This window comes from Ursus americanus, chromosome 7 (assembly GCF_024610735.1).
Source record: "Ursus americanus isolate L20-20 chromosome 7, mUrsAme1.1.p, whole genome shotgun sequence".
NCBI classification, from domain to species: Eukaryota; Metazoa; Chordata; class Mammalia; order Carnivora; family Ursidae; genus Ursus; species Ursus americanus.
The window spans coordinates 78,965,495-78,993,208 of NC_142133.1; the positions used below are offsets into that span (position 1 = coordinate 78,965,495).

Below are 27,714 nucleotides of genomic sequence, written 5' to 3' on the forward strand. Positions count from 1 at the left end.
TTATTCTTACTAAAATTTTTTCTATAGCTCACTACTGTCTGCATAATAGCAAGTAAATTCCTCAGCATTCAAGATGCCATATGTGACACCAATCTACCCTTCCAGCCATGTTTTCTACTACCCACTACAGTATTTCTCAAATGTGAATAATACATGTATCCTTTTTATTCATTTATTTTTAAAAGATTTTATTTATTTGAGAGACAGTGAGTGAGAGAGTGAGCAAGAGAGCAAACGGGGAGGAGAAGAGGCAGAGGGAGAAGCAGACTTCCTGCTGAGCAGGGAGTCCAAAGCGGGGCTCCATCCCAGGACCCCAGGATCATGACCTGAGCTGAAGGCAAATGTTTGACTGAGCCACCCAGGCGCCCCTTTGTATCCTTTTTAAAAGAGAAAAAACAGGGGTGCCTGGGTGGCTCGGTCGGCTAAGCGTCCGACTCTTGATTTCGACCTCTGGGCTCAGTGCAGAGCTTGCTTAAGATTCTCCCTCTCCCTCTGCTCCTCCTCCCCCTTGCATACTCTCTCTAAATAAAAAAAGAAATAAAATCTGTAAAAAAAGAGAGAGAAAAGTTCCTTAATCACTAAAAATGTAACCTAGATCCTAGCTTGAAAAATACTACTCAATTCAAACAGCTGCAAAATGTTCGATCACAGGGCACCCCAAGAACTCCTTTGGCCTTTTTCTGGACCAAACCTGATACCTAAGCACAAACACTTGCACTGGAACCTCCCAGCAGAAATTGACTTGACTTCAATACACTTGTGATTTTAATAAGTATTACCACTGAATTGAAAACACAATATTAAAAATCTCACAGAAATTCCAGCCTCAATATATTTGGCCCACAAGACCCTGAGGTTTTGAGACAAGCTCATTTACAGGGTGGAGTCCAGGGTCCTTACTAGGGCATGCCAGGACCTTCAGGATGTGGTCCCAGCATCCCCCATCCCCTCACCACTGCTCACCTTCGACCTGTCAAGGTCCGGCAGTCTCAGTTCTACACGCCTAACCTGCCAAGGCTATCGGCCCATTCTTGGCTCTGAACACTTGGCTATCTTTTTGTCGATAGTGTCATCTCAAGGAACCTTCTCTGATCCTCCCCATTCTAAGGGAAGTTCTTTTTATTTTTTAATGTTTTTTTTATTATATTATGTTAGTCACCATACAGTACATCCCCGGTTTCTAAGGGAAGTTCTATTCCTATGTGTTTACTTCTATTGATGTACTTACTACAGTGGCAATCTCTTCCACTAAATTCTTTGTTTTCTGAGAACTGGGCCATGTCTTACTCATCTTTACATTCCCAAAGCACCCTGGCAGTGCCTGGTCAATAAGAACCATGTATTCACTACATGAATGACCCCAAATTCCTAAACTCCAGTCAGATAAAACTACATACTGCCATGATATTTGAGTTATATTTACTGCATTCTTACAGTGCACCTGACTCTGGCCCTTGAAACAACCTATGAAATCGGTACTATTCTGACCCCATTTCACTGATGAGGAAACTGAGGCTTACAGGTTACTAACTTGTTGCCCAAGTTCACAGGTTATTTATGTTCACAACTTTCCTCCAAGTGGACCTGAACACCTAGGTCATCTTGATAGAGAGCAGAACGCCAAGCAACTTTTTACATACACTGGACATGAAATAAGCATTTGTTGACTGGATAATTAAATCAGCTATATACACATACACCCTCAACTGATTTAGAAAAAATTATGGCATTTCGAGGCTCACTGACATACATATCTGTATCTCTCTATCTGTCTATACACAGAGAGAGAGAGAGGGAGGGAGAGAGGGGGAGAGAGACGGAGAGAAGGTAAGTTCTAGGACAGAGATAAAGCTACATAACGAGTCCTAAGGTGATTTTCTACTGCATTTACCCACTTTCACATTTGAAGATGTTCTCTACAGTGACCATCTATTACGGAAATCGCAGGTATCTAACAATTCTGCATTTGATAAATAAACATGTTATCCCTTCGCTTGCAGCTTCATGCCATACTCCTGGGTGTGGGACTGTCCCAACTGTTGCCGTCTACACTACACAGTGTCTGGGCCTCCATACGTCAAAGCGCCCCTGTAGACTAAGCTATTCCAGTTGTCTCTTTTCCACTTAAATTCACAACAGATAATCTGTGAGGGAGGAAAACATAAGGGAAAAGAAAAAAGATCCAAACAAATAAGACTTTGCAAAAATATTCTGCAGGTCCAGCCTTTCAAAGAGTCACATCAAGCACATTCTCTCCCGTAAAGCCTTCTCTGATTTCGTTAGCTGAAAGTCCTCCTTTTCCCTGGACATCTTCAGAGTTTTTTTAACCTCACTTATGACCTGTATCATTACAGAGAGAGCATAATCTCTTTGGAGGACAGGCTGTATGCCTGAATCATTTCTTTATGCCCTCACAGTTCTTGCATAGAGAAGTACAATAAATAATCTGCTGAATGAATGAATGCATGGCTAAGAAAGTCAACCCTTTGCAACTTCTTAAGCCAGTTCTTCCACATAGTAGCAACAGATTAATTACCTCGCATAGAATTTCCTGGAAGGATATTAGAAATAATGTAAATTGGTCAATAATGACTGAAATAAAACAATCCTTCAAGGAAGAATAGGTGTTTTGCTCTTGCAAACCAGATCATACCCAGCAGACTTTTGGAAAAGCGTCAGCACGTGGAGAGCACACCTGACTACTTATGTCAATCTTACACACTGTCATTTGTGTACGATCATGCCCAGAGAGTTCAAGCGCGTTTCAAATGTCTGGTAAACATAAGCAAGAAAAGAGATCCGTTAGAAGGAAGAAAAGAAAAAAGTGGGTTGATTTATCTATGGAAGATACTTCAAAAAACTGACAGCTGAAAAATGTTTTTATATTCCAAAAACGTGCTTCCGTACTTGTTGTACACCCTACAAACATCTCCCTTCAGCCTGAGCATCACGTGGTTCGGACGCTGGCTGCTCCACACCTGTGAACTCAAGAGAGACGGTGTTCGGCGGTGCCTGAGGCTCGACGACACAAAGAGTAAAAGACACACAGGGAGCAGGAGGCAAGGACAAAGCCAGGCCCCGTAGCTCCTGCTCCACACTCGGCGCTCTCGAAGCCACACGCCTCCATGAAGCACAGAGAGCGGAAGCAGCAGCTCATGGAGAAACTGTCCTGGGAAGCAGAAGAACAGGGAAAAAGGGACTCCCAAATGGCTGTGAGCAGAGGTTGTTTTTTGATCACGAGGCATGAAATGAAAGGTCCCTATCCTTCAAATCAAAGGGCAGTCTGTGCCCAGTTCCTATTTGACTTCATATGCGTCACAAGATTTAGCTGATGACATGGTCCCCTCCGAGACAGCTGCCGCTACCCTGGATACAGTGCCAGTTGCCTCTGGGAATCGTTATCATTTTAACCCAATCCAGTATTAAAATTCCCCTTAGTCAGCTACAGATATAAAGTTCATGATTTTATTCCTAGAATGTAACAGATCTACTAAATTGAAAGGAGACACCCTGGAAAACATTCTAATTTAATTCTCTTACGTATCAGTCAGAAAGATCACTCTAAAACATTTCTAAAAGTAGCTCTTCTTAGTTAGAAACCTCCTGACATAAGAAATTACAACATGAAGTCAAAAACAAAGTTCATTCTCACCCTAGATCCCACAGCACTAATTAATGAGAATAGAATCACCCTTTTTCTAATACGTTCATATGAAGGTAGAAATGCCAGCTGAAGCCAATGGGAGTGGGAATCAGTTTAAATCAAGAAATCAAGATCCAATTCTTGGCTAAAGGCTCAGTCGACAGGAACATTTATTGAGCATTATACAGCAGACACTTAATCCTAATCAACATTCCTCCTCCCCAACCAAAACCAAACAAACAAAACCAAACAAACCCTGATTATCTTAGTTCTGTATGATCCCTGTGGCTCCTACTTACCCGTATGTGCAGGCCTAATTAATGAAGCCCAAGAAGGTATCAAAGACTGAGTCATAACCTCAGAAGTAGAATCCAGTTCTGCTACTGACTCATTGGGTAGTCCTAGGAAAGTCATACTTCCCCACTACTCCGATGATGTGAGGTAATTAAAAACAGCCTCCTACGGAATGATCGCAGCCTGAACTAGAAGCTTCCACATGTGCCACTAGGATCTGTGCTGTTTCTCAGACTATCATACGACCATCAAGAGATAAGAAGAAGAGTTGGAGGGCTGAGAGCAGGGAGGAGAGGGATCTGGGAAGAGCAGGGCACGAACCTAAAATCTTCTCACCTCCGCGTGGGGTGTTTCCCTGAAGAAAAAACAAGGCTTTGGGAGTCCTCACCCTTTCTGCGGCCTCAGTTCTGCTTCCCACGCCGCCCACATGGCCACTCCAGTTTCTGCACAGACTCCAGAGAGCCAGGGGAAAAGTCACAGAGACCAAGAGAGAGAAAAGGAGAAGAGCGACAAAGAGAGACAGAGAAACAGAGAAGGAGATGGGAAGAGAGACACACAGAGACCCTCGGAGGTACCCACATACTAACTTCCCTCTGTCGGAGCCTTTATGCAGGACCTGGTGAACTTAAGGACACTTGGCAGATACAGGGATTTGGCACCTGTTGTCCCAAATAAGTAGGATGTTTGTTGTGAAATATGCAGAACTGGATGCAGGTGTGACACAAGGCAAACACAGACCACATTCCAACATCTCTAGGTTCAGAATGGGACAGGTAAGCATATGGGTCATAAGGGCAGATGTGGCAGGCAAGCTGACTTCCAATCAAAAGGCCTAATCATAGGTATTTTCCATTTTAAAAAAACCTAAAGAAAAAAGTCCCAAAATGAGTAATTAAGGTAGAGAGTTCACTTATATTTACTAAAGGATTTGGAGTCGTGAGTGAAGAAAAGCTGCCATATGAAAGAAACGTGAACTCCAAGGCCCCCTACTGCTCAGGTAATCCAGTCACTACTACTAATGTCCGGCCAGAGTCCCAGCTCTCCAATTTTGCTTACAAAGAGCAAAACGGGTTCAAACCACAGATTTCTAAAACCACTTCAGATGGAATTTCCAGGAAGGACCTGGAGAAGGAGGGTTGAGGTGACAAGCTGTCAAAGAAGAAAGTCCTGGAGAGGAGCTCAGTGTTTCTTGACAGTGGCAGGGTGGTGGAAGGGGGCAAAATTTGACCAAAAAAACCAAAAACCAAAACAAAAAACAACAAATTCAAGTGATAGCACAAAGGGTGGCTAAGCAGACGTGATGCTTCAAACCTGTTTCACAAGATACAGGTTTCACTACCAAACCAAAGCTTTCTTCAGCTGCCAAGTGTCTCCCTTGTCCAATCAAACACACCACGAGCTGGGCTCCTACCCTCAGGCGTGTGCTACGGTAAACGTGTGCTCTCAAGGCCTGCACATTCTGAATTCCCACCAGGGATCAGTGCATTTTATTTTCCATCTGGACGAGCCTCTTGCTCAGACACTGGAGTATATTACGTGAGATACATTCAAGCCAGAGCCCAACAAAAAGAAATGTAAGAAGTTTCAAAGAGTAACCTTCTTCACAATCAGACCCAGAACAGTTTCTTCAAAGCAAACCTTCCAATTGTTAAGAATTTACTCCGTATCAGCTAATTAAAGGCATTCTCCACGATTTCCTATCAAGAAAAACTTCTTGTCATTTCCAAAACTGATCAAACGAAAACTTTAAAAACTACTCGTTACCTATAAAGGAATGTGACTATGTTTCTGGCACCAAAAAAGTTTATTTTTTACTCTGATAAATATGTACTTTCAAACTGCATAGACGGACGCACCTGGAGTCAGATGCATGACAATTCAGAAGCCTGCCTGGCTACCTTATGGTCCCCTTGTTCCGCTTCTCCCCCCACCCTGGGGGCTCTAAGGAGAGAACAGGCATAATCCCATTCAATGGCATCAGCCTTGCATCTGCCTAGACTTTAGGAGTCTCTTACCCTTTGTTTTAAAAGTAGCAATGCTTCCTGACTTCTATTTAGGCCAGGGAGTATACACTTTTGTTTTAAATCACCTGCCGGCATTTAATTGCAACTGCAAGTAAAATATTTGACTCACTTCTCTCCCTCCTCCCTCCCATTCACACTGGAAATTTAAAGTTGTGAAACAAACCGAACCTGTCCCTGCTTAATGCAACCAAACATGGCAACACCTCACTTTAATAGAGCACTTAATTGATGCTTCACTAGAATGGAATCCCTATAAATGCATATGCAATATGCTCAGTCCAAACAAATTAAAAATTACTCTCACAATGAATTCCAAATATTATGCTTAGACAAAACAACAAACTGTTATTAAACTCATAAACCTGCATCCCACAAGCACCTACAAAAAGTCTTAAGTTCAAGTTACCAGAATGGTTACACCCCTCTGACAGCATGAACTCTGCAAGCCTCAATAATCCCTCACCAGGAACTCCGCACTTTCTGCTGAGACAAGAAGACAAAAGGGAAAGATACCAATGCTGCATCCAAACAGGGGCCCCTCACGGGAGAGCTGCTCAGTACCCCAGGCAGGCTGTGTATTCTGTTTTAATCCTCTTTCTTTTGTAACATGAGCCTCTCCCAAGTCACATAAAACATTTGGCTCAGAATGACAATCCTTCAGAATGCCTCAGCGTTCCTTCCTAGAGTTGACAGATCATAATCAAAAGTAAAAGCACGAAGTGCTCTCACTGATAGGCTTTTTTCCTCTGCTTTTGCCCCACATCTGACTGCCCCCCCCTTCTCACTGACCATAAAGAGACAAAACCTGCCTAGAAATTGGTTCTGTCACCTCCAGATAAGATCAGACCACCAAGAAAAAGACGTTCCATCCATCTACGAAAAATCTAATCACAGACTGAAATGGAGCGCTGCCTTCTGAAGGTCCAATGAAGACTTGCTGAAAAAGCGACCAGGCTCCACAGCAGCACCGGAGGAAAAAGGCCAGGTTGTTTTTGGCCATGAATGTGCAAGACAATGAAACAAAATGAGACTCCACATCTTTTTATTGACATTGCTTCCTCTAGCAGGAGCTCGATGCATGGCTGGCAGTAAGTTCTTTGCTGTTGACGGTTTAAAAATCAAACTTGTGAATGGGAGCTGCACCGCCACGCACCTTCTGGGTTTTTTTACAAGTCACTACTGGAACAAATCTGTTAGATGTTTTGTATCCCTAGGGTCCATTACATCTTTAAAAGGTTTGCTTAATATTTGGGGCGCCTGGGTGGCTCAGTCAGTTAAGCATCTGACTCTTGATTTTGGCTCAGGTCATGATCTTGGGGTCGTGAGATCCAGCCTGGCATCGGGCTCTGTGCTCAGGATGGAGCCTGCTTAGGATTCTCTCGCCCCACTCCCCCTGCCCCTCCCCTCACCCCCCCCTCACACGCATATGCACTTACACAGGCGCCCAAACATACTCTCCAAATAAAATCTTTAAAAATAAATAAAAATAAAAATAAAAGATTTGCTTAGTATTTATGGAGATCACAGCTACGTATATATGATTAAAAAAAACCTGAGCTTCGCTTTGGACTGTAGGTATGCTCCTATTGCCGCACCGTCCAGGAATCTATAACTCGGTATGTTCTTAGTCCATCAACAGAGATCCCCTCCTATTAGCGTTCCCCTGAATCCAAGGGCTCCCTCCGAGCTGGCTGGCCCAGTTTTCACTCAATTGCAATACAGCTATGATTTATACTTCTCTGTAGTTAAACATCACTTATCCGACAACCGACATAAATTATTTCCTGTTAGCAAAGTGCTCTTCTACTGCGGGAATTTGTAACAGTGAGGCCATAATGCTACTCTATTAATGAGAATTATTACACTTTTAAAGATTTTATTTTTTTAACATAATCTCTACCCCCCAACATCGGGGCTTGAACTCACCACCCGAGATAAGAGTCATAGGTTCCACTGACTGAGGGACCTAGGTGCTGCTACACTTTTAAATACTCCCCCCCTGTCAAAAATGCTTTCTGTCCATTTCAAGGTCTAGATTCTTGCCTCCACAGACAGCCTCACTGTGATGACCAAGTAGCAAGCACGGACTCATTCGGAGGACTGAGTCCTCTTTTCTGGGTGCGGAGCAGGGGGCGCTGCCTCGTCAAGTGCCCACACAGGGAAGGCCCCTCAGCACAGCACCTAGCATAAAACAGACATTCAAGGACGTTGATTCTCTCTCCCTAACTTCTGCTTCCTCTATTTATTTTAGATCTTCAGGCTTTGAGAGGCCCTTACTTCCTATCACTAACCAAATCTCAACACTGTTGTAAACCCTTACATTTATAATCCAAGCAAGAGGCCAAGATATGCAGCCTGTCCAGAATTAACCATGGAGTTCTGCAAATACTGTAACTGGAATAGGACAGATATTCCCAATTTATAAATTATTAGTGTCTCCACAGTGCATCCGCAACATGGTATAACCACCTTCTCATGAGGTTACGTTTAGGATCTCAAGCTATCCCACAAAAGCCCATTTAACCGACAATACACCTGAGGTACAGCGCCCCTGTCATCAGCCTGGGTCTAGCACAGCGCCTCGGCCGTGGCAGGCACTAGCTGTTTGCTGCGCTGTGAATCCCTGGGATGGGGGAGGTGCATAGCTGGCTCTGGACAAAATCTTCATACAGCCCAAGAAGGTGCACACCTTCTCCCACCTTCCGCATGCACCCTTCTCACTTCATAGTCCTCTCTTTCCCATGAGGCCAATGCCCTCAGAACTCACAAACTCTAAACTTCAGCACCTCACCAGTGCTCCACCTGTTAAGGTTTCAAAGGTGGATGCTTCTCCCTGCCAAAATTACCCCGAGCAGCTGATCTCAGCTGCACATCCGAAGGGAAATCTGATTATAAAGGTATTCCACAAGGGAATACGAGTGTCTGATGGACTTTAACTTGTCCAGAGATTTCTGCCTCTTTAAAAGAAGCCTGGCTACCCAGACAAATCAAAGTTCCTGTGGAAGACAGGAAAATTATCTGAAATAGGTCTGCACAGCAGAGAGGTTAGGGCCACCCGGGGGACTGTTCCTAAGCTACCTCTACTTTTCAAAGCAGCTTCCTCCTCCTTGCCACTTTGAAAACTCACGATTTTTTTTTTACAATTTTCACAACTTCGTCAAGTTCCTATGGCCAAAGCAGGTATATGCTAACGCTGATGGATGTGAGTGGATACAGGGACAGCATACGATGAGTCTAGTTTGGGCGGTGTTCTTCCCAAACTAGAACATAAGCCATGGTGTTCAAGATTCCTCCTATGTCCTCAAAATACAGTCACCCCAAAGTGAGCCGCAGAAGCTACAGGAAGGTTCAGATGTCAACACCCGGGGCCAGAATTCTGATTTTACTCATCCTGGCATGGCCAAACGGGGATATTAGATTTGTTTTTGAAGTGTGTTAGGGAGAAAGGGAATGCCACATATCTGCTCTTACGTTTGTGAGGGAGAATGAACAGGAATTAAGAATCAACAAACATATTTTAAATGAGAAGAAGAAAGTGGGCAAGGAAAGTAGTTACTTTTGAAAAAGAATCAAAAATTTAAAAAATCTATACAAGATTCTGCATGTATACTTGTTCACTCTAGCTGCCCTGGGGCATCAATTACTTTTAAGTGTAAAAACAGAAAACATCAACTTGGCCAGGGAAAGCAAAGAATCTGGATACTGAATTCCAACACACGCTTGAAGCTGATGCCTGATATCAGCATCAAAAGGTACCACCCTCATTAAGAGATGGCGCAAACGGCTTCCGGGAGCAGACAAAGGCTTAAAAAGCAAGTCAGCGTTGGGGGTCTGGAAGGGGAAGGGAAAACTGAATTTACCTACATCAATGAACAAGTAGCTATTAAGGCTACTTAAGACACACCTCCAACAACATTTCTCTTTAATACAAATATGCTGAAGGTCTTCAGAATGAAAGCAGCCATTATCCTGCCCCATCATCTGGGCTTTCGTTACTCCCACCCCGAAGGGTGACACATCAGACAGACAGAGCTCCCTGCCCACATGCCAGGCCTTTCCGCCCAGATCGCCACGCACTCTGACAAGTGCTTATTAATCTTGAGGACGTGCCAATGGAAAAGAGAGGTGGCCACCACAGGCTTTTTATTTTCCTCGGGGGATAGAGGGGAGAAAACTGAGCTAGTGAACTAAGGGACTAAACCCAAGGTCACAGGTAAGTCAGGAAAGTGGACTCAGGACTTAGATGTTCCCAATCACCTCCTCCACAATTTCACAATTAGTCCCTAATGGCAAACAGGAAGTCTATCTCTATTTTGCTCTAAGAACAGAAGCACCCGGAGGGCACAGGGCCAACTGTTCTTACAGGCTGCTGAGTCCTACTATGATATTTAATTTCAAAGTAACTGTAGCAACAATTACATTAAATGAAAAGTCTCCTTTTCCTCTTAACAGCTCTTCGGTAGTGAATTTACGGTTTAATGAAGCACCAGACTCTGGACTAAGCAATCCGAGGACACCTGTGTAAGATCAAGGTGGTTGGCAAGAAGCCCTTCATTAGACTGCAGTAACGTACGCTTCCTTACAGACTGGCAGACGCAACTCACTATATCCTCACTGAAGACACGCTTTTGCCTTAGACAGGACGCCCCCAACAAGAAAGGAAAGCAATTATAACACAAAGTTCACATGGTTCTCAAGAATCCAGTCATATGATTTTTTTAAAAGCAAACCCCAGGCAGTAAAAAATGAAATTATGGAATAATTAACACCTAATGTTGTCTTATTCCATCACTGCTGAACTTCCCATTGAATAAGTAAAAGAAAAAATAAGAAAGGTTGAGAAGGACAGGCAGGTGGTCCTCGCTTTGCACCTGCTCCCTGCCGCAGAGCAGTGCGACGCACACTGCAAGTCTGCAAGGCGTGGACAAGGCCGGCTCCACACCACTGCCCACAAATGAGGAGGCATTTCTCCTGTGATGCCTGAGCTCCCAATTTTTCAAGTAACCTAAAGAGAAAACTAAATACCAAAACCCTATAATTCTGTGAAAGAGGAATTATACTAAAAGAATGCTGTGGGAAGGGCAGAAATGACAGAAGAGTATGCTTAATTTTTCTCGCGAGGACCAAACACTCCAATTAGAATGATCCAAATGACCATGTGAATTGGAGGCAATTCTTCATGAGGAAAAGCCCCAGAGAGGAGAGCCTTACTCTAGCTGTATTTGAAGGTAACGGTAGGAGAGCATTGCTAACAAGAACTTGTATTTAAGAGCTTTTCTGAAGAAACTCCAACAGCTTCATGGACATTGTTTCCATCATCTACGCGACGTGCCCACAGGAGGGAGGAGGCAGCTATTAAGGCCACTCTGCAAATAAGGAAAAGGAGCACAGGGAATGGGGTGTCAGGTGCTCCGATATACAGCGTGTAGTGGCAGGCTTCCCCCCCACCCACTCTGCAGGTTCACGCATGGCACCACACGTGCTGAAGCAGGTGGGCAAAAACTGTCCTTTTTGGAGGAAGGAGAGGAGACAAGGACAGTTTTGCAACATCTGGAAGAAGCCATACTTTCAAAAAATATAAAATAATGAAACGAGGGAAAGTTGAGGATCCAGCTGGCTCTGCTAAGTCAGAAGGAAGGTCACGCTGATGAGACAACAGCATTTCTCCTCCCAAAGTCTTGTCTCATTTTCATGCACTTCATGACTTCATGGCTCTAACCCACCCTTCTACCAAGCTTATTCTCCCTATTCCTTAGCAAAAGAACAAAAACATGTAAAACCATTAAAAAAAAAAATTCAGTTGGCAAATCCTTAAGCTCCTCCCACTTTCCCTCAAAAAGCTGGAAGTGGAGGAGCCCCTGGACTCCGTCACCTACCTTTGCTTCGTCATTAATGTCCCAAGTGAAGGAAATGGCATTATACGCAATCTCCTCAATGTTACTGATGGTATTGAAGCTTTCTTTATAGTCAGCTACATGAGTGATGAAAAAGAAAGGGAAATCATGATTTCTGGTTCCAACGTGAGATTGTAGCACTTCAAAATAAGATTCCATTTTCCATATTATTGCCTCCGAAAAACTTAAATGAACATGTTGTTGGGTTGAAAAAGTTTCAAAAGATGAAGAAAAAGAATCACAGGATTTTTAAAATACAGGTAAGCTTGGACATATTTAATTTTTTCCTATTATGTCAAAGTTAAGATACTTGGGACTACAAAGTTTAAGTAACTGTTCTAAGGTCACAAAACTAGCCCAGAGAACCAAGATTAGAACTCAGCTCTTTTAATTTTTCTGAAAAGAGAACACGAACGTTACAAAAGACAAAAGAAATAACACTAAGATTAAGGGCCACCTTGTGATACAGACAACGGCTTTATACAAAAATTATATACACGGCAAGAACAGCCATTCTCATAAAGCCACTTCATTAAATACAGATTTGCCCGGTTATACCCCAGGTGATACACCTCTGGGTCTCTCTAAGGACAGAGAATCTAGCCGCGCAGTTCAGCACGGAACCAGGGGAGATGGTTAGGTAAGTGCCCGGCAGCAGTATTTACTTTAACTTTCTTTTTTTTTTCCCCTCCACTTTACCATCATCTATAAATAATCAGTATCTCTTAAGGAAGACATTTCACCTCAAAAACTTTGCAGACCAAAGAGCAGGGCACTCATGAGAGCAAGCGACTGAGTTTCAGGCCCCAGTGTCGTCTGGAGAGGCACTGCATGGGCCACATGTCCTTATGAAGGAAGTAATGTTAAGAGCACTGATTCCAGGAGGCCGAGAACAGTGTTTGGAACAGATCAGTAGCTGGCATAAAAATTCAAATGCTTTCGGCAGGAAGCTGATCACTGCCAAAAATAACTGGAATTAGAAAACTGGATGCTCGCACCTCTGGGAATAAAAGCAGGCTCCAGAGCTACTTACCTATATCAATGCATCTTTGTTTCGCTGTGTGCTGCCGGGAGTGCCAGTATTTCCAATGCCTTAATTGATCTTCTCTGCTTTTGTCTTCTGCAAAAACCACCATGATCACACTCTATGGAAGAGAATGCATTATAATATGGAGGCACTAAAGCGTGAGTATCTTTTGGAAATCCTACTCGGTGTCCTATTTTCCAGTTAAGGCTGAAAACTGCCATTTTCAGCCTTCGTTTAGATCTTCAGACCCGGGGTACTCAGCTCTGACTAGCTCGCCTAGGGAACAGAACTAAGGGCAGAACTTACTCGGACTTTGCTGATGGGCCGGTGGATCCCCTCGCTGCTGTTCACCTCCTTCAAGGTGACAGGGTAGAACTGGCCTTTGTTCAGGTATGTCATGGTGCTGTCTCCTGGCTTCTGTCGAAGAGACTTTGAGGCTTCTAGGGTATATTCAAAGTTGTTCCTAAAGAACAAAAAAAGCCACAGCTCTCTAATCCACTCTTTTGGAAGCTTTCTTTACGCGTTAGCGCGATCTTGAAATACTTCAGCGTGGATGTATGCAAACAGCCAACCACCAGGCAACACCCAACGGACTGTGTCATGTTATAAATAGCACTGGCTACTTCTTGCGCGGTAAATATAATCTTAAGCAACGCAGACATTCTCAAATCTCTAATATGCGGGGCTACAAAATGTCTACTAGAAATTCTATGAAGTAATAAGGTTAAAAATTAGAAGTTTAGAAGCTAAGGATACTAAAGATACTAGCAGCTGAAAAAGATTTTGGAAGGAAATCTCACAAGACATGCTGCCAATGTGGTATTTGCCCAGCAAAGGCTGTAAACAGGTGGCTGGTAGGCCTCTGATTAAATTCGATTTGGTGTGCATGGCACTTTTTGTTGTTTTTGCTTGTAATTTAAATGTCTTTGGATGGGCACTGCACAGTTCTCTACCTTTATTATCACCTTGAAGCAACATGCATGTATCTCCCTCAAGTTGTTTAATAACCTTCCTGGACCAGAGGTCGAAAATTGCACCTATTTTTATAAATAAAGTTTTATTGGAATACAACCACAACCTTTATTTACGTATCATCTACAGCTCTTTTGTGCCGCAGTGGCAGAGCTGGGCAGTCGCGACAGAGGCTATAAGGCCCACGAAGCTGAAATATGTACTATCTGATCCTTCACAGAAAAAGGTTTGCTGACCCCTATCTTAGATCCTAAAGGCATCTGAGTTGGTGACTCTTGTACCTTGAGGCGGGTCTTTAAGGGAAGTCTCAATTTCCATAAAATCCCTGACTTTAAAAATAAACTGTTTTTACTTCAAAATACAGCATACAAAAAATGCATAAGACAAATGTATAAAATGAAATCCTAAATGATTTTTAAAAACATCTGAAGGTGTTTGTACATTTTCATAATTAACTTGGAAGATATTCATATTCCCGGCGTGGGTACAATTTTGTGAGGTTTTAAAAGAAGAGATTGTCAGGTCAGAAAAAAGCTGACTTCATCTACTTTACCACGAGTGAGGCTAATAAAAAATAAAAGCCTTTATCCACTTGATGTTTTTCCTAAATTCTCACAGAATTATATGCTTTTGGAAACAGAAGGGAGCTCAGGGATCTAATTTAATCGCCTCTTCTCTTCTTTTAGATTCCATTCTACTACCATCACATAAAGAAACTGAAGGAAAGAAAAAGCACCAACACCAAGAATTAAGGAAACATGAAACACAGTACAGAGCTCAAAATTAAATGCACTAAAGCAAATGTCCTCTAGCAAAGATAATACCACCTAAGCCACCTCTGATTTTCCAATATCAAATTAACAAAAAAGTCATAAAAGCTGAAAGTTAAAAATCAAATTAAAAGACAACTATTACCCAGAAACACTGTCAAAAACATAGTCCTCTGAATTCATGCCAGGCATCCGTAGACTGAGATCCGAGGGGAAGAAAACCTGAAATATCAATGTAATAAGCCACAACTATTTAACTGGTTATCAGGCTTACTAAAGACCAATATATGGTACAGCACAGAAGTATGTGGCTTACGGCAACCCACTACTCACTCGATGTTCGTTTTAAAATAAAAATCTTAACTCTAAAAAAAAAAAATCTTAACTCTACAAAAACAATTCTGAAGGAAAAACCACCATTTTATATGCCACTCAATTAGATGAAACAATCAGTGCAGGTACCCCCCAGACTGCTGCCTTGTCCCCTTTTCCCAGCTTCCCCACACATCTCAATTCTGTTCAAACTCTAGAATCTGCAACCAAAATCTCATGACTTTTGGGGATCATCACACTAGGTGAAGATACAATATCAAGTCTGCACCACTGCTGGATGGATTGGTGCATTTTTCTCAGAAAAGACTACTCTTCTGCTCCTAACTCCATAAGCAGAGGGATGTTCCTTTCCCCCGAGAGACATTAAATATGGCTTCGAACATCTCCACTCCCTAACTTTTACCTGAGAGGTGTTCATCACCATAAGCCCCCCAAAGTGTCTGGAGGTAACCTGTAAATTTCACACAACGCATTCATCAGCACGATCTACTGCCTCCCTGACTCTGCTTCCAACCGAGGGAGACCAAGCAAGTACATGAGAAGTCATGTCATACGGAGACCAACCGTAGGAGCCTTGTTTTGGTCTAGGGCAAAAGCTGAAAACAGACTCATGTGGAGATATCTGTTGCTGATGGAAGATTAGGTATGGGGTTCTCTTTCTCCAACAAATCACTTAGCTGAAATCATAATTGTTAACTCAAATACTGGTAAGATTAGCCATGTGCCCTTGATAATAATTTCTGGTTTTGTAGGTTTAGTTTACAAATTATACCCATGGGCCTTTTCTCGTAAAAAAAAAAAAAAAAAATCTCTTGTTCCTAATCCATTCATTTCAGGCTGAGTTTCAAGCTTACATAACGAGGAAGAGGTGGAACCCAATACTTATACAAACACACAAACGTCTTGGGAAGATGCTTGCATTTCCTGTACCTCCTGAACGCCTTCCTTGAAGGTCTCTGAGAAGGTAGAGTCTGGAGTTCGCCTTTGAGCATTTGGGGGTTGAGCACCAGAGCTGAACTGGTCAGCACTAAGATTCCGGTCGAAAACCACCACCCGCTCCGTGGGCTCAGGATGATATACTGCTGGAGAGATTCCCACAGCAAAGCCATGGGGCTGGGTTTCTGTCTTGATGGAGTGGGTAGGCATTGTTGCTATGGAAACAGTGACTGTTGTATCAGGAGTTGTTAGATGGCCTCTCTTATCAATGCCCAGTTGGTTGCCATGGGGAAGGACAATGTTAAATGGCACATTTTTCAGTACTTGTACTCTGTTTTCTCCAGCAGAAATGAGGGACTGCTCAGTCACATTTGGTATGCTGTTTCTTTAAGAAAAGATAAGAAAAGAAAACTGTGTTTTCAAACTCAGTGTTGATACAGTTCTTTGACAATTTTATTTTCCTAATGGCAATGGGCCACTGGGTCCTGTGCAATAGTAATAATAATAATAATCATACACTTGAGAGAAGCCAAATAAATAGAAAATGGCAATGACAACCCATTATTAGAGCAAGAAAAAAAAGACTTCATGGTTAATCAGTGATAAAATCCAAAAGTATCAAGTAAAATTTCATTTGAAATCTAGAGAACTCAGAGCTCTCCTCCTACACTTTATCTTCAATAATCCTAATACAATGGTCATATTTCACTAGAAGCCTGAAGCTACAAACGGAACTGGCTGGAACAGCACCGTGCTTCAAGCACAGACTAGAGTCATTCTGCCTTGGCTCAAGTTCTGTGACCTTTGCTGAGCTATTTCATCTCTTAGTAAGCACATGCTCATCTATAAAATGGGGGTAATAATGCTATCTGTCTATCCTCACAAGGTTGTGACGAGGACGAAATGGGACGAGGTGCTGAAATGTGTATGATGATGCCTGGCGCACAAGGGCTCGAGAAGTATGAACGGTCATCCCTTGGCCACGACTTTCCCTACTACCTACGCTTATTTGGCTTTCTCTACCACCAAAAGAAAACCGATGGTTACATTGCACAGGTAGATATGTTTGCATAAAATTGCTTTTGGTTTAATAAATATCCTGGGCAACAGAAGATGATTTCTAGTCCAGGGTAAAATCAGTGAATTTTCAAAGCCCCCTCAAACAATATAGGCTCATACCTTTAAGGAAAAAAGCAACTTGGCAGTTTTGTACATTTCAGATCAATGAAATGTACAAACCTTGCACCATAAATTCACTCCCAAGAATTTATCCTAACGAAAGAACAAAAGGAAAAGCTATCCAGAAAGTTATTTGTCAAGGCTCTGTAGTGGTAGAAAAAAATTAGAGCCTTAATGTTAGGATAACTAAGTTTTGCTTAAAAACCATAGCAAAAATAAGCATTAAAAGTTGGAGAAGAGGGAAGAATAGATTAAACAGGAGGAATTACCTTAGTAACTGTTGAGGCTAGTAATGATACACACAGGCTTACATTATTTCTCTACTTTTGTTGTTTGAAAATACCCATAATAAAAAGTAACATAATAAAAGCCGTAAGTCCTTCTCCAAAGGGTAATTATGAAGATGAAAACAGCAACATGGAAAACACTCATGGAAGGGATTAACTAGAAGAACACAAACTATCAAATGCTATCTGTGAATACAACCACAACCACATAAAATGTGCAGGCACACCCAAATATGAATAAATAAATCATTGAGATAGTGGGATTCTGAGTGACCATTCTTTCTTTAAAAATATTTTACTCCTGGGGTGCCTAGGAGGCTTAGTCGGTGATGCATCTGACTCTTGATTTCAGTTCAGGTCATGATCTCAGAATTATGAGATCGAGCCCTGTGTCGGGCTCCAAGCTAGGCCTGGAGCCTGCTTATGATTATCTCTCTCCCTCTGCCCCCCCCTTTCTTGCACTCTCCAAATAAATAATATAATATAATATAATATAATATAATATAATATAATATAATATAATATAATATAATATAATATAATATAATATAAATATATCCATTTATTTCTATTACTAATAGAACATAGGGAAATTTACAAGGTATGCTTAAATTATTTTTCAGGGCTATAAAGTCAAGCCTTAATTTCTGAAAGTTTTAACCTAAATAACCTAAAATAACTTCAACAGGAGTTTGGAATACAGCTGCTTCATTACGTTTTACTTAGGCCATTATTCAAGATCACTGGTACTTAATTTTTTTTAAAGGACCCCACCTTTGCATTAAATGCCACACCCTTCTTAAGAGAAACTCAAAGACAAATAAGGGAACAGTTTGCTTACATTATTGCTAAAAACATCCCTCCACAGAAAAAGAAAGTTAATGCTTTGTTTTGCAAAAAAGGCAACTATGTCTAAAGAAACTGGCAACTTCTCAGAGCAACAGAATCATAATTATCACTTACCTGTTCCACTAAAGCTTTTTCATTTAAACTCCTGCTTTATTGTCACAGACACCTGTGACAATACAACAGTACTATTTTATGCTATTAGACGTTACCTTTTGCTGTGATCTGGCTCTGGGTGCTCACCATCTGGCTTTGCTGTTGATGACCTCCTCTCTCTTGGAACCTTAGACATTAACAAACACGACACAATTTAGTTCTCACTTAGTGGAGTATAGATACAGCCTCTTATTTTTCAGTTAAGTTCAATCACTCACATGTCCACTTGATCGCCCACCAAATGCCAGGCAGTGGGGATACACAACGAATAAGACAGTGTCTGCCTTCAAGAGCTTACAAATCTTGTCACAAGGTTAATATGTAAAAACTGACGATTCTTTAGTTGCCAAATAAACTCAGGGCATCACAGATTTACTTCGTCATTGAGTTTGGGTTTCTTCTCTTAAAAAAAAACACCTCTGGCTTGGTTTTACCCATTTATCCACGCTATGGAATAAACCAGAAGCTGCTGAGAACACAACTGGACTCTCAGTATTCTTGCTGCTCCTTTTCACGACCCCTCCTTACAGATCAAATGCACAATCAAAAGGATCAGCCATGCTAACAGTTCATTTCCAAGATCCCAGTGCCGGCTTCAAGTGATAAATTTCTTCAGATACCGTGCAATTCACATTATCTGGTACCCGAAGGACAAACTGAACTAGGTTTGTTCTATACCTTTTTTGATTGATTCTGCTATTCTTTACATAGGAGGTGAAAGCAGGCTAACATTACAGGTGTACCGCAGACATCAACCCACTCGAGACTAGTTCCCAACATGTACTCCAAAGTTGCTAAATGTTTGAAACTGTTTTCAATGTGAATGTATGAATACAATTACCTTTAAACACAAAATAAATTGTTTCATGTGTTAACAATGTGCTTTTAAAGCTTTATCAAAGTTATTACATAGGGGCACCTGGGTGGCTCAGTTGGTTAAGTGTCCACTCTTGATCTCAGCTCGGGTCTTTTTTTTTTTTTTTTTTTAAGATTTTTATTTATTTATTTGACAGAGAGAGAGACAGCCAGCGAGAGAGGGAACACAAGCAGGGGGAGTGGGAGAGGAAGAAGCAGGCTTCCCAGTGGAGCAGGGAGCCTGATGCGGAGCTCGATCCCAGAACCCTGGGATCACGCCCGGAGTCGAAGGCGGATGCTCAACGACTGAGCCACCCAGGCGCCCCTCAGCTCAGGTCTTGATGTCAGGGTGGTGACTTCAAGCCCCGGGTCGGAATCCATGCTGGGCGTGGATGGAGCCTACTTAAAAAGTTATTATGTAAAAACGACAGATGACTATATCCAAAGAACTGAAACAAATCAGTTCATTTAAAAAAGAAAACAATGTTACACCTGTCATAAGAAGCCAACATATTAGTACTAAGATTGTCACCCTTAATGGACAGATGGTTTATCTCCTCCTAAGATGTAAAATACTTTTAGGACCCTTTATTTAAAACGCATATGCACATAACCCTTGCAATCACTATTATTACATCAGTCTTTCTGGTACTAAACTTGCTGGTTTTCTCCCATTTCCATTCTCAAAAGTTTCAGTTAAAAATACATAACTTCAAACTTCGTAATCAATACTTAGGAACTTATGATTTTTACACTGATTGAGTCAAGAAAACAAGATGTAGGGGCGCCTGGGTGGCACAGCGGTTAAGTATCTGCCTTCGGCTCAGGGCGTGATCCCGGTGTTATGGGATCGAGCCCCACATCAGGCTCCTCTGCTATGAGCCTGCTTCTTCCTCTCCCACTCCCCCTGCTTGTGTTCCTGCTTGTGTTCCCTCTCTCGCTGGCTGTCTCTATCTCTGTCAAATAAATAAATAAAATCTTTAAAAAAAAAAAAAAAGAAAACAAGATGTAAGAAGAATCGATATATTGTAAGTTCCACTTCGAAGGAATTCTTCGGCTCAACTTCCCAGGCAAAGATTTCTTCTAGCGTCATCAGTTACCACACAAGTTTCCCTTCATATTCAAAGAAACAAAACAGAATAAAACAAAACTTACCTCAGTCTCTCAAACACAACAAACTGGATACATGGCCTCATACCAGAAAATAATGAAATCTTTTCTTTAGGTCCCAGCCAAATTTGGTAATCATAATCAAGCTATCTTCTCTGTTTTTTCCCCCTCTGCATTTTTCTTTCTTTCTTTCTTTCTTTCTTTCTTTCTTTCTTTCTTTCTTTCTTTCTTTCTTTCTTTTTCTTTCTTTCTTTCTTTCTAAGAGTTTATTTATTTATTTAAGACAGAGAGAGAGAGAGCGCGCGCGAGCGAGCGCATGTGCGCGAAGGGAGCTAGAGCGTGAGAGCACAAGCAGGGGGAGCTGCAGGCAGAGGGACAGGGAGAAGCAGACTTCCCATGAGCAGGGAGCCCAACAGCGGGGCTTGATCCCATGATCCCGGGATCATGACTTGAGCTGAAGGCAGCCGCTTAACTGACTGAGCCACCCAGGTGCCTCCACCCTCTGTATTTCTTATATTCAGGAAAGAATACAGTGCCAGAATGTAACAAAATGTAAGCAACTGGTGAATCTAAGTGAAAGTATCTGGGAGTTAATCGTCCGATTAAATCAAAATTTTCTATAGGTCTGGAAGTTTCAAAAAACAAAAATATGGCAAAAACAAACTGTGATATATAGCCATCACCACATACTATTACTGAGCAGAAAGAAGAATGCCAGGGGCGCCTGGGTGGCACAGCAGTTAAGCGTCTGCCTTCGGCTCAGGGCGTGATCCCGGCGTTCTGGGATCGAGCCCCACATCAGGCTCTTCCTCTATGGGCCTGCTTCTTCCTCTCCCACTCCCCCTGCTTGTGTTCCCTCTCTCGCTGGCTGTCTCTATCTCTGTCAAATAAATAAAAATAAAATCTTTAAAAAAAAAAAAAAAAAGAAAGAAGAATGCCAAAGAATAGAGCAAGCAAAGGACGTTCCACAGGAGACAGCGTGGCAGGCTGAAGAGGATAACTCTGGCACAATCCACACCAGGCCTGAGATCCTAACCGCCACACATACCAGTTACGTGACCTGAGAACTTCATTTTTTCCCATCTGCGGAACAGGGATCATACCACATATTTTGCAGGCTTTCTGGAGGAATCGGAAATAGCATGCATGCCGGCAACATGTGTAGCATGATAGAGGTAATCAGTAAGTGGCAGCCGGTGTTATTAGGATGGCGATGAGGACACAGATCTCCGGTTAGGAACGTCACATAAAACTCCAGGCAGAGGACAGAGTCTATTTAATTAAGACTAATCTATAGAAATAGGCAAGAAAATATATCCCGATCTTAGAACTAGAAAGTCCAAGGCTAGAAAAATAGCTTTTTTTCCTTCATGAATCCCACAATCAAATCAAAGGATCTGTGAGATCATGTAAGGAAAAGCAAATCACTCTGACTACATCGGAATAAAGGTTAGAGCGCAGGTAAACGAACCACTGTCTACTCCTCGGGGCACGCACAAGTGCCTCTGGTAAAACGTTCCATCGCAGTAAGACACATCTACCAGCTTCTTTTATGGTAGCTTCACCTGTCAGATCGAGCTAGAACAGCTGGCTGCTTCACCCATTTTAAAAACAACCCTTTGATTCTATGATTGCAGATGTTCAGCTTTGAACCGCAGTAAGTCAAAGCACTCATTAAACTATTTATAGTCACTGGAGAAGCAACTTGCATTACATTCTCCCAGCAAATTACTGTTTTACATGCTGCTGAATCAAGTGCATCTCGGCCTGTCGTGAAGTTTCAGCAGCGGAGGCGCGTGTACCTTGTAATAGTCGTAGAGCAAGCCCAGCGCGGCGGCACTGTCTTCATCGCCATTGATGCTCATCATCGCTTTGGTTGCCGCAGTGAGAGGGTTTTCCAGGAAGGATTTCCAGGCTTCATCCTCACTAGTATAGGAGCGCCGCTGTGGATAAAGGGCTTCATTCTGAAGAACCAAGACTGGCCGTTTGCTTCAGAGAAATTAAAAACACACATATAGATACACCTCATACTTTACCGCAAGGAACCATAAGCAAACTTTTAAAGACCCAAACAACCAATTCCTTGATATGCCAATAAAATAGCCTAATGACCCCCCCCCCAGCAAAGTAGATTAAGACAAGACCAGGAGACAACCCACTGGAACGCACACCGACGGGTCCCCCAGTAAGATATACGGCATTGAGGCAGCCAGGAAACCTGCAGTTAACCTACACATGTGACCCAGGATATACTATTTGGCAAAACAAAACAAAACAAAACACTCCAAGAAAATGCCAGGCTATTCAAATACTTCAGTAAACAAACACAAGGACAATGCAAGGCAAAATAGAACATTCTCCTCAGACATCTACAGTTAGGACTGTACCCTCTTAAAGAGAGTGTACACTGTTCACTCATCATGCTGCTACATGTTACTTCCCTCTTTCTCCTGTTGATACCATGCCTTAAAAACTTTCCTACCCACAAACCAGGGAGAGAGGAGGAGGGGGCGGAAAGAAAAAGAGCGACTTCGGTTAATCCTCGGGGGTATATGAGAAAGTTAGAATAGTCTACTGATTACCAGCAGATTGAGCATGGAATGTGGCCAAAGGGGACTGTAAATCAATAAGGAGCCATAATTTTCTGGCATGGGAGTTAACTGTTTATCTTAGAGATAAACACTTAAGAATCTACAACAATAAATAAAGCCACTGAACAAAAAGAGCTTTTAAAGAAAGTAGGTGGGAAATCTGCTTTTAAAAATCTTTACTAGATTTTCACACTGGGCAAGAACGGTTTCATTTTAACATTGTAGTTTGATGGGAAAAATCCAGAAAATCAACGGAGATCTTAGTAAAGTCTTACAGAAGATTTAATTTTAAGGATTAAAACAAACATTACTGATTCCAAAAACTTGAAATGTCAACAGTCTCAACAACCGTTCAGCTGGTACTATTTAATAAGTCAATAAGGAGAAAAAGTAAAACACAAACTCCAGCAAAATGAAGCAGGGTTTTTTTTAAGGGAAAAAAAATTGTTAATGTTCAAAACTACTCTGAATTATCAGTATTCTAACAAGCAAATTTAAGGCTCAGCTCTCATTGCAACACACAAATGAAATATGTAAATGGCCTAAAGGTGACCTACCTACTCTAAAAGTGAATGTAGAAAGATTGACTATCTTTTCAAGTAATCAACAAAGGTTAGGTTTTTGGCAGTCACCCAGGCCCTTTAAAAACAGATACAGATTTTTAAAAAGGAGAACATCTTTGAAAAGGGGTGGGAACGCGGACCAACAACTTAATTTATCCTCAAAATCAGGTCTTAGTTGGAAGTCGGTGTTTTAAACTCATGTCTAGGCATAAAATCCAAAGCATAAAATCCAAATGCTAATTACATTTAGTAGGAAAAGCGGTCTTCAGGGGGTGTACTGTGCTAACACAAAAGAAACACAAAGAAGCAGTTTATTTAAAATGAAGGCTATGTGTACAAACCTCAAATTCACAATAAATAAATAAACACACAAAAGGGCATTCCCTACACCATTAGGAGCAGAGTATAACAGTGGTATCTTGGGGTGATTTACTGGTGTGCGGCTAAGCTATTATTAATAGTGTAATAGCTACTTCCAGGAGATTATGACAGCGCTTGGCTCATTCAATTCCCGTAATGCTAGTTTTTCAGCTTACCTTCTTCTCCCACCCCCATCCCAAATTTGTACAGGCAACAGAAAATATTTTTTGCAAATGGTTTTGTTTGTGATCACCCTGGAGGTGTCTTCCATTTCCAAAGTGTGCCTAAGGCCAAAATTGTAGCTTTGGAAATTTGCCTTATCTAAACCATAAGTCAAGAAATAAACAGTAACCAGTTGCCTGTCTTAGTCTACTTCCTCATATGACAGTCAGGCAGTTGCTAGTCCCTAAAGGCCCATCACTGCCTTTGGTAAGTCTCAAACCCTTCATCGGTGATCTCTCAAGACTTCTGAAACATATTTCAAGTGATAATTTAACTGCACATTCTACAACACAAGATTAATCCATTGAAGATACCCCATACACAGTATCTAACCTTCCCAATCGGAAAAAGAGCACACTTAAATAAAATGATCCTTAACAAATAATTATAAAACTGGAAGGAACAGCTCTGATAGGGATTTACCCATCTGAAGTATACAGATTGGTTTGGTGCAATATACTTTTTTACTAATAAGTGTTTTATTTCGCAACAATTTTACAATTACAGAAAAGTTGCAAAGAAAACATAGAAATATCCCTCACCCAGTGTCCCTCAATGTTAATATCTTACATTATCACCTTGCATTTGTCAAAAGTATTTCTTCAATCACGAACTTCAAAAGGTGTATTAGTACAGTACGTTCTGTTTATCACCCAGATTTCGAAGCAGATTTCATCCTCTTGATATTTTCCGAAGATTTTTAATTACAGTAATCTGTAATTACCATCAATGATGCAAGTGGCAAAATAACTCCTACAACAATTTTCTCACTCACACTGCCAGCCAGAGGGGGGAAAATGCCAGGACATCAGAGCACTTCAACTTTTCCCTAATTTCTCCTTTCGGAAGTTCTAGCAGGCGGACTGAAGGAGATGGCTGGACGACAGGGGCTGATTACCCGAGACGTCTACCTTCCCAGCGGGGGACCGGGTCCCAAAAAGCGACCCTGAGCAAAAAGCGACCCTGGCGGGGGTCCCGCGCGGCGCCCCGAATCTCCCTCCCCGCATCCTTGACAGCAGCAGAACGGAGATGGGGGCGCACCCGCGGGGTGGTCCCCCTGAAGAGGCCGCTGAGACGGGGGTGGGGGTCAAGGAGGGAAGTCTCCCCTCCTAAATTGAGTCCCCAAGGCAAGGGTCTCCCCCGGGGACTTCGGTGGAACAAAGGCGCGGGGGAGGGGGTGCCGAGGGCAGAGGCCGCGGCGGGGATGAAAGTGGACGGCGAGACGAGCCCCCCTCCCTCCCGGCCCTCTTCGCTTCCCCGCCCGCCAGGCCTCGCCCCGCGCCCGGCGCCCGGCGTCGCACCCCCGCCCGCCCTCGCCTCTCCCGGCCTCGCGGCAGGTGCGGCCAGCCCGGTGTGCAGCGGCGGCCTGAAGCCGCACGGCTGGACTCGCGCGCCGGCGCCTCACTCACTTGTCGTACTCCTGTGTCATCGCGCTTGCTCGCCGCTGCCGGGCCGCAGAACTGGACTTTCGGGTTGGGACAGTACACCCGATCCGGGGGGAGGAGGCGGCGGCGGCGGCGGCGGCAGCGGGTCCGGAGCGGCGGCCCCGACGGGTTGGGTTCGCTTTTCTCGCTCTGAGCCGGCTCCGCGCGGGCTGCGCGCTCTGGGCGCCCGGGCTCGACCGCCCATTGGCTGGCGGCTCGCCGGCCCGGGGCGGGGCCTCGGGACCGGGCGGCCGGCGGCGCCACCTGATTGGCCGGTACCTGGGGCGCCGGGGCGGGGGCCGCCGCTCCGCGTGGCCGCGTCCGTGAGGCGCGCCCCGCGCTCTCGGCCTGCCTCCCGCCGGGACTGGCGTGGCCGCGCGGCTCCTGCGCGCACCTCCCGCCCCTTCGCGGGCCTCCGCGCGCCCGCAGCCCTTGGCGGCTCACCTGAGGGACAGGCCGTGCCTTGGCGCCCCCTTCTCGGGCCTTGCAGGTCCGTCCCGCCCCGCCAGCCCACCGAAGCCCTCCGCGCTCCAGTAACGGGGCCTCGCAGCCCGGGGTCCGCCGCTCGGCTGCCTTGGGTACCTTCCCTCCCCGGGTCTGTGAAGCGCCCAGTCCTCGTGCCGCCTCTTGGTCCGAGTCCGCTTATTTACGAGGCTTCTGGCTTTTACCTGAGAAAGCTCAGATGTCTCCTTCCTCGCCGAGCCCACGGCAGCTGTCCGGCTTTGGAACCTCCTGCGCATCCATCTTACATTGGCCGCTATGTGACAGTCACTGGGCAACCGTTGTTTCCCCTCCTGCGGCCGGGGTGAGGACCTGCCGAGCGGTGGCATCAACCTCCAGCCCCAGCCGCCTGGTCCCAAAGGGCCTGCCTGTCCCCCTCCTCTGCGCCGCACCTCACTGCTGGCCCCCGCGTCTCCCACCTCTAATCCCGGGGCACCCCTTTATCAGGACCCCCATCGGGGTTTCAACCCCCTTATCCTTCACTCCCCTCACCCCAGACCTCCTTCCTCAGGCTCCATCTCTAACCTACTGCTGAGCCTTCCAGCAGCCTATTGCAGTGTCTCTGTGCTTACCACCCGGATGTCATTCATTTCCACCCCTACCCGTGGCCCAAATTGTCCTTCTGAGCTGAAGCGCTCTTCTTCTCTGGGGTCTGCTCGCTGGTTCAACAAATATATATTGAGAGAACTCCTATATGCCAGGCATTGTTCTAGATGCTGGAGATAGTGAGCAAGTTTCCCTGCTTGCCTTCAGCATCCTAGGGGGTAACAGGCAATAAACACAATGAGTAAATTATACGGTGTGTTGGAGAGTGGCAAGTTCTGCAGGAGAAAAAGCAGAGCAGGCAGCCGGAGAGCATGGGGTGGAGCCCCGGTTGGAAGGTTTGAGGAGGAAAGGCCTTCAAGGAAGTGGGGGTGGAGGGTACAGACAGAGGCACACCTTTGCATAAGTTGTGAACAGTGAACATCAGGAGACCCGTATGACCAGAGGGGGACAAAGTGGGAGGACGGGGAGATGTAGGATTTTGTGTCCACTTTGGTTTTTACTGAGTAAGATGGAAGGTTTGGAGTGGAGCAGTGACCTGATCTCACCCCTGTCTTTAAATAATTTGGGGGGTAGGGGCGTAAATATGGGAGCAGTGAGCCCAGACCAAAGATAACAGTAGTGTGGCCTCGGGTGGTGGAGTGGAGTAGTGACATGCGGTTGGATCTATTCTGAAGGTAAAGCCAGCAGGATTTCCTGAAAATTAGATATAAAGTATGAGAAAAAGAGATTCAAAGACAGCTATAAAAGGTAAAAGCTGGAAGGAATGTTTTTGCCATCACTGAGATGGGGAAGACGGCTGGAGTCCCATTTTGAACGTAAATTCATTTTTATTTTTATTAGAGATCCAAGTAGATACATCAGAAGGTTGGATGTGAATATGGAGTCCAGGGAGGAAGGTGCTGAATGGACATTGGGGAGTCACCAATCAGCACAGAGATGGTCTTGAAAGCCTGGGGATAAGATTGATCTCCTCTGTGGTGAGGGAGGGAAGAAGGGGACCAGCATGGGATTCTGGAGCCCCCAACATAGGAAGGCTGGGGAGAAGAGGATCCAGAAGAGACAGAAGAGGGAAGACCACTGAGGTCGGAGGAGAATGGAGGCACGGGAGCTGAGTAGAGAAAGTGAAACAGGAGGAAGGCATGGTCAGCTGGGGCACACGCTGCCTGGAGGTCACGTAAGAT

At 43.8% G+C, this 27,714-nt stretch overlaps 1 protein-coding gene across 1 annotated transcript in view; it reads right to left on the minus strand.

The window, feature by feature from the left end:
• GRHL1 (grainyhead like transcription factor 1) overlaps nt 1-26,577 on the minus strand; it is a 52,892-nt gene extending 26,315 nt beyond the window's left edge. Inside the window, exons 1-9 of the mRNA XM_087863206.1 lie at nt 26,560-26,577; nt 25,380-26,083; nt 22,129-22,315; nt 18,418-18,488; nt 15,888-16,278; nt 14,770-14,846; nt 13,189-13,345; nt 12,889-13,000; nt 11,838-11,932 (exon numbers count right to left, since the gene is read on the minus strand). Coding sequence (XP_087719332.1) covers nt 11,838-11,932; nt 12,889-13,000; nt 13,189-13,345; nt 14,770-14,846; nt 15,888-16,278; nt 18,418-18,488; nt 22,129-22,315; nt 25,380-26,083; nt 26,560-26,577 — 1,812 coding nt within the window. The remainder of the gene's footprint in view (nt 1-11,837; nt 11,933-12,888; nt 13,001-13,188; nt 13,346-14,769; nt 14,847-15,887; nt 16,279-18,417; nt 18,489-22,128; nt 22,316-25,379; nt 26,084-26,559) is intronic.
• Nucleotides 26,578-27,714: the final 1,137 nt, after the last annotated feature.